This window comes from Rhynchophorus ferrugineus, unplaced genomic scaffold (assembly GCF_030347505.1).
Source record: "Rhynchophorus ferrugineus isolate W39M unplaced genomic scaffold, kcgeb_rfMv2 rfM1, whole genome shotgun sequence".
Classification (NCBI taxonomy): domain Eukaryota; kingdom Metazoa; phylum Arthropoda; class Insecta; order Coleoptera; family Curculionidae; genus Rhynchophorus; species Rhynchophorus ferrugineus.
Window position 1 is genome coordinate 33,727,998 of NW_027472580.1, and position 7,952 is coordinate 33,735,949.

Sequence of the window (7,952 nt, forward strand, 5' to 3'; positions counted from 1 at the left end):
ATAGATAATGCCGCCAATACAACACTATTTTAACATTAACATAACCCGTTATTCTTTTCATTGTTCACAGTCTGATCGTCTGTCACATTCTGAAATGGTAAATTTATATTTTCTTCTGAACAACCAAGTGCGCATCAGTCGTATTATATAACATCTTCCTCCTCAAGAAACGATCAAAGGTATGTACATAACCGTTGTCTTAATAAAGTTATTTGTAAATATCGACTATTCTTTCATCTAATTCGAATGGGTTAATAGTCAAAAATAATCTTAATACCTTAACAGTAACCTTAATAGTTAGTTACCACGCATATTCTACCTTTTGTTAATATCTTCAAATATCTGCAAAATCACAAAGGTATAAGTACAAACTTATTTAAATATAACCACTTTTCATATTTACCTTTACTATTATCTTCTAACAAGCTTTATTTTGATATTATTTAACATATATATTTCATTTGTTCCCTAGCAATCTGTAAAATTAATATTAGTATATTACAATATTTTCATAATAATTCATACCTTATACGTATATTTATTATAAATAATACATAATTATATAAAGTAATTGAAAAATAATTTAAACATAAAATTGACCTAAAAATACTATTTAACCAATATTCTTGTAAACAACAACACATAATGCCCATACACTGAAATGACAGCTGCGAATACCGGAAACTTGGAAATATCTAGGTAGTGTATACTGTATAGAGAGGGGTCAACGATTCAATAACTGAAACTAAAAGGTTTTATTTTCATTGCAATATAATTAATATAAATCAAAGTCCAAATTTTAAAAAAACTAAAAGTGAGGATACTCGAGTTAAATCGAATTTGATCGATTCACGATTAATTTCAATAAATATTGTCACAATTTCTGCTCGTTGTTGTGGCTATATTTATCCATAATAAAATTGTCTTCACAATACAATGGTTAAAGCTAAATTGAGCTATACCTCATATAACCATGATGGCGCGCAATCAAAATCGTAGCGGGGCTTTTGCCCCCTCCTATACATTGATACCAATAACGAGAAGAAAGTTCCAGAGAAGTAGCAGTACTAACCCACAGTAGGTTTGAAGTACTAGAAAGCGAATAACTGCAGGAAGTAAATGAAATAAAAAAGAAAACGTCCCTAAGCCAGAATTTCTATATCTTTGAGACAGGAGTCTTAAAAGTAACATCGTTGGTAAGATCGTTGAAAATGCTATATATTGCATGGCACTCATTCACAGGTCAAAATAATGCCCAAGGTCGTACATATCTCCAAGTGCATTAGAAAAAAATCTCTAGTAATATATCACACTATACTTATTAGATAAAAACTTAAAGAGTATCATACTACGTGGCCTCCACTTCTCATAAGATAACCAATTAGCTGGAAGAGGTCTTAGTGAAATGGAAGCGAGACCAGACACGTTGTCAACGTACTACAAAAAAACTACAAAGGGCTCTTTACCAATGTTTTCTGTGGATTTAGAGCCAAAATATAACAACAACACTATATTTAATGAAATATATAAACAACCTGAAAGCTATAATTGAAGCTCAATACAAAAAATAGCAATGAAATTCTGTAATGCAAAAGTCTACCTGTCCGAGTACCTGCAAAGACCAAAACCTTGTCAGCTACGAAGGTTGTAAAACTTATAAACAATATCAAGAAATAACACTAAAACATAAAAACTAAGGTCAAGGAAAATCAACGGGTTCTAAATCCATCTGACTAATATAACTTGTAACAACAATCTTCAGAAGTATCTGTCAACAGTAGCGCCCCGTCCTTTTATCATTTGAAGTGTCCATATTTTATATTACATCAATAAAAAACGGTCGCTCCATGTAAACAACCACTGTTTCATTTCATTTTGCCTCCATTAACCGAGCCATATAAAATATCCTAAAAGTGTAAGATTAAAATGCTTCTCTTTGACTAATAGTCAAAAAACGTTAAAGTCACATAGAACTGACCAATAGTTTAGAGCCAAAGAAAATGCACATGTTGGTCTCAGGAAAATACATAAATTAGCAAGTAGTTCCATATGGAAATACATCAATGACCCTTGATGTTAAACTCAGGTGAAAGCCTCATGTTAAGAAAAAATGCGAAATACTCAAGCTGAAGTGAAAAAAAATCTGCTGGTTAAGGCTTATAGGTTTATGTATTCAGCCATGTCCGCGTATAATAAGCTTTTGCTTTACCAATCAGTCTTGAAACCAGTATGGATTTATGGTGTTCAACTCTGATTTTGTACCAGTCAAAACAATAGAAATATCATAAAATGATTCCAAAACAAGCCACTGCGAGGTATTGATGCTCCATGGTACATTCGTAACGAAAATCTTCATAAGTTAATAACGTAAGTTCATAACGTCATAACGTCAATGATGAGGTTTCCCAGTTCCTAGATAATGAAAGCTTAATTAGAAGATTAAAGAAAATAAAAACGTTCGATCTAATTCAGTGAAGTTATAACTTAAATTCAGAGCATATTAAAAACAGTTACATAGTTGTAGCGTACTAGAAACAAATCTAGCTGGCGCTAAATGTCATTTAAAAAGTTTAATGTTTGTGAAAATTAAGTTTCGTTCAACATTGCAAATAAACACGTATGCGATTCCAGAGATCTGTTCCTGTTAATCCTGGTAATATCGGCCACTAACCACGTCGATCATCGATTCAATATCCGCACTACCTGGGGACTTTACAAAAGAAATGTAAAATTGTTATTCACGTTAGGAATGACTGCTGACGATCAACTACAAGAAGAAATTGAGATCGAAAGCGAGGTGTACGGAGACATTATACAGGGTAACTTTATGGATTCTTATCGTAATTTGACTTACAAAAGTATTATGTCCTTAAAATATGCAGTCTACCATTGTCCGAAGGTGAGATATATTTTAAAAGTGGACGATGATACGTTTGTTAATATGCCGCTGTTACTTAATTTTCTGAAAAACAATTTGCCCTATAATACGTCTAATCTCATCTTGTGCAACGATATAACGGGCTCACCGGTCGTTCGAAATAAACAAAGTAAATGGTACGTTCCTGAGGATGTGTATCCAGAAGCGTTTTATCCCAGTTATTGTTTCGGTTGGTATGCTATTTTTTCATCAGATGTTTGTTTCCAATTGTATAAGGAGTCCCAAAAGCTCAAGTACGTCAATATAGAAGATGCTTTTCTGTTTGGCATTGCTGCAGGTAAAGCGAATTTAACCCATACCGATATTAGCAAATATACCTTGCAAGGTCGCGACCCCAATTTACTCTTCGACGGAGCATACGACAAAATGAATCTGCTTGTTGGTGCACCGGAGATGAGCATACAACTGGTTAAAAAATTTTGGAACTATTTTAGAGGTAAACCCGTACACTCCTCAATTGCAGATTTTGTAGCGTAACGTCAAGTAAAGCACTTCTTGATCAGTTGGATTTGATTTGAAGATTTAGATCATACAATAAAGAGACACAGAATACCTCTGAGGTCCTAGTCATTAGAGAGCGCGCCATGTGGGGGGAATATTTTTAAGGGAAAAATGATTTTTATTTAAATATTATTTAACACTTAACACAATTTTTTAAAACGCATAAAACATCTAATCTTATAATTATATTTTCATTAGCCCAATAATATAATTTTCAGTGGGAATATACTGAAATTTTATTTCTTTGGACTTTAAATATACTTCATTCAACATTATCGAAGAAGTTTCAATTTTTACATTTTATTTAAAAAGAGATCTATAATGTCACCATTTCTCTTCTTTTGTCATCCACCAAAACAAACAACGCTTAATTGGTGAATTCCTGATTGCTGTTCTTAGTGTATATATTGTGTTTCAGATCGATTCCTTTGCTTTCAGGTGTTGCTGGTGGCTCTATGGATGGTAATTTTTAATTCTTCGACGGCGATTTCTATTTCTATTTCAATTTTAGTGAAGATTTTGTCAAAATTTTTCTAATAAAAAATCTAGCAGATTGGTGAATATATTTTCTGTCAGTTGTAGTTGCCTTCCTCTTGGGTTAACAAGTGACATCTGGGACCTATTTTAACAAAGAAGCTTCGAAAGTATATTTAATAAATTTTTGTTATCTAGTTTCAAGTTGGTTGTTTGAGAGATTTTTTGAGAGGTTAAGTTCAGGAGATGATGTTTGAGATTATTGTTAATAATAATAATCTTTCCTCCAATTTTATCATTTGCACTAATATTTTTATTTCCAGGTTAAGCCATATAATATACATATTATGAATTTCAAATGATATTATGAATTTAATGGAAACTTTAATGGGACACTTACAATTTAAATTACAATTAGGGATTGCATTTTGGTCAAGCAATGTTCTTCCATGTTTGGATCTATAACTATATGGAGGTTATAGGATATTTCCTTAAGTTTATCATTACATTATCAAACCATAAAGCAAAATCCTCTGAAAAATAAGTCATTCTATTTAAGTCTTGATATCATGGAAAACAACACTTTTCAAAATCATTTTTATCTCAATTGTAAGAAAATATGCAATGCCTTAATGCTATAAAATGACATCGTTACGATAAATTTTCTTAAATTATACACAAAAATTTAAAAAAAACACAAATATAACTTAAGAGGTACAAAAAAATAAGTTCGATGTAAATAAATCTGTTTCTTTTTCTTCTAAGATAACCAGCTGGATTCGTATTTAGCAGATATTGATTAAAGTTCAAGACAAAAAATGGTAACAGAAACAGAGGTCTTAAGCTTTGACTGGGACTGTCGTTTTTACACCATCTATAGCAAGTTATGAATGGGAAGAGCTTTTATTAGGGGGTTGGGAAAGGTAGCACGTCCAGGCACATAAATAAATTCATTTTGCTCTTATAACACCGGCCTTCTGGCGACTCATAGTGAGAACATGGTTGTGAGTGCGTTTATTTAACTTCATATAAACTTAAATATTTTCTGATTTAGAGTGGCAGCTTTTAACAATTTAGTTGATGACTGCATTTGTTTTTAACTAAATTCAGTTGGGTATGTCCATAGATTACACATTTTTCACATTCTAATTAATAAATTGACCATGTTGTTATGTCGTATTTTGTTAGTGAATTTTTGAGTTATATAATTCCAAATGACATATTTATTGTATAATATTGTAAATAAAGTTGTTTTTGGTTCTGTTCGCTGTTTGTAACACCTCAGTTTATATACCCTTCCCTAGTTGAGAGAAGAATTCGAGAAATTATAGTAGTAGCTAACTGTAAAAAAAGGTACTCAAAATCTGCACCAAACAGTAACTTTTTGTGGACGCATATCCACGTGGCGAACTTTGTGTTCTTAATATTAATTTATTCAGATATTTTATGTTAATAGTATTCATATCGAAATATTATTAACCCATGTTATTAGTTTATTACATGCAAAAAATAAATAATTAGTCAGAATTAAAACAAAATGAAATACATGATTAATAGATATTTTAAATTTAGTAATTAGATTTTTCATTTCAATGTATTCTTCTAATGGTTCTCTGTTGGAATCTTTTCTCTTTTCACTATTTCTCATCCTGTTAGTTTTTGTTAGATTTCTGAGATATTTAATGTTCGCTACTTGGATTTCCTTTTTCCCTTTTTTGATACTGCCCATGTCCCGTAGTTGAATGTCGTCTTGTATATTTTCATTTTAGTTTTTTTTTAACATGTCTTCTCTATAGTTGAACTTATTATTCATTACGAAGCATAAATTCATAGCTTTTCCAATTCTGGCAGAATTTTTCATGACTTTTAAACTATTCTATTTCAATTTCCACATATATGAATAAATTAAATTGCTTCACGATCTCATCTCTTTGTGGATATCCCATCACCATAACTTTCCTTTAATTTTTGTTTAATATCGCTCCATAAAATTTTAATAGTGTTTTCCAACTGTTTAGGGTTTTTCATAGGTAAACTCTCAGAACAATATCAGTAAGAGCTCCTTCCGACATTTCTATTTTTTTTTATATTTGCATTTTATTTAAAATGTTATGGACATTGTGGAGCTTAGGCTTTCTCTTTGTCGGAGACCTGTTTGAGTTCTGAAAGTGTTAGTTTTCTTATTGTCTGAAATTACAGCGTTTGTGTTCATTCTCTATATTTCTTAGGTTAGTCTTACCATTTTGTCACTTAATATCCCCTGATCAAAACTGAATATTGATAACATTATTAGAGAATTATCAAATATAATAGGTCATGACCACCAGAAAAAAATTGAAAAGTCCATATATTTGATCACAGAACAGTAAAAATAAGCAAATTCTAAATTATACAAAAGATCATTTTAGTTTAGGAAGAATCGAAATGCATTGAATAATATTGTGGTAAATTTGAAGAGGATAAACTCATTCGTGTTCTTTACATCTTACACTTGATAAAAATTATTACGAATACAACTGATTGAATCTGATTCAAGAATTCGATGAGATAAGTAGAATGTTTTTTTTAATTACATCTTACGTTATATATGCGTAATAAAATCTGAACATTCAAATTAATTGATTTCTACTGTTCTGTTGTACTTGCATTAATATATAAGTAAGGCGGGTGCGGGATTAATAGATCTATTAATAGGTAGGTTATTAATAAAATACTTAAGCTAACGTTAAGAATACCTTTATATATTATCCAAATGGTTAATATACTAACCAAGTTTTAAAATTCAAAAGGCTTGAACAAACATCGAGAGAGTTAGAAAATCGAAAAAGTCAATCAAAAAGAGACCCACTAGTTGCCAAGATAACATAACATTTTCAAAATGCTACTATATTAATGTACAACAAAACATAAAACCATCTATATTACATATAGATCTATGTAAGCATAAATTCGGCACATATTTTCAAGGCCGCCGCTAGGACAGCAAAGCGAGAACGTTAATCAGTCGAATGAAACCAACATAGTAGGTCCGAAACTATAGTGACTGAAAGTAGTTGATTGAAACAGTGGATAATAAAAAGTAGTAAAATCAGTCGAACCGAACATAGCGATTGAATCAGTCCATTGTAAAAAATAGTCAATTACTAAACAGTAAATAATCGTTTGCAATTCGGGTTCCGCGCCAAACACTCATCCGTTCATCAGGCCCATCGGCTGGCCGCAAAAATCAACTGTGCTTTTAACCGACGTGAAAGACTTGGAGCGGTCTTCTTGGACCTAACCAAAGCCTTTGACAAGGTTTGGCACGAAGGCTTAGTGGCGAAATGCATCCGATTAGGTCTACCTGATGACCTAACAGCTCTTATCAAATCGTTTCTGTCAGGAAGATGGTTCCAGGTGGAGATTAAAGATATTCTCTCTAGCCGGAAAACCATCGACGCAGGAGTTCCACAAGGCTCCCCCTTGGCACCCGCTCTATTTAATATTTTTCTTTCATCCCTAGGAAACCACAAGTTGAGGCTGCTTTTTACGCAGACTTTGCTTCTTCAAGAATAGCACCGCACATTCGAAGCAAACTCCAAAAACAACTCGATGAGACGGTCCAGTTGTTACATTTCTGGAGGTTGCAGGTCAACCCACAGAAAACCCAGGCCATCTTCTTCCACAAGAAGCGTTTTGCACCGAGCATTTCGCGTCTTAAAATCGAGAACGCCGAAATCCCATGGTCAGAAGAAGCCACCTATCTCGGTTTTGTCTTCGATCGCAAATTTAGGTGGAATTCCCACATTCAAAAGCCCCTCCATAAAAGTCAAGGTATTGTTAATTTGCTGTTCCCGCTTATCAACCGGGTGAGCAGGCTTCCTCTATCTATAAAATCTCTCCTGTACAAGATGCTGGTTCGATCAGTCGTTTTATACAGCTCCAGTGTCCATCTAAAATACATCTCACCTAGCCAGGTGGAACGTCTTCAAGTCTTTCAAAACAAAGTTCTCAGGAGAATGATCAGTGCCTCCTGGTTCGTCAGGAACAATCAAATTCA

The 7,952-nt window shown here is 32.6% G+C and overlaps 1 protein-coding gene across 1 annotated transcript; it reads left to right on the top strand.

Annotated features, from left to right (window-relative positions):
* The first annotated feature begins 2,618 nt into the window (after positions 1 to 2,618).
* LOC143206742 (beta-1,3-galactosyltransferase 1-like) lies at positions 2,619 to 3,547 on the top strand. The gene has a single exon (XM_076419422.1). The coding sequence runs from the start codon at positions 2,750 to 2,752 to the stop codon at positions 3,413 to 3,415; it is 666 nt and encodes a 221-aa protein (XP_076275537.1). The 5' UTR covers positions 2,619 to 2,749; the 3' UTR covers positions 3,416 to 3,547.
* Positions 3,548 to 7,952: the final 4,405 nt, after the last annotated feature.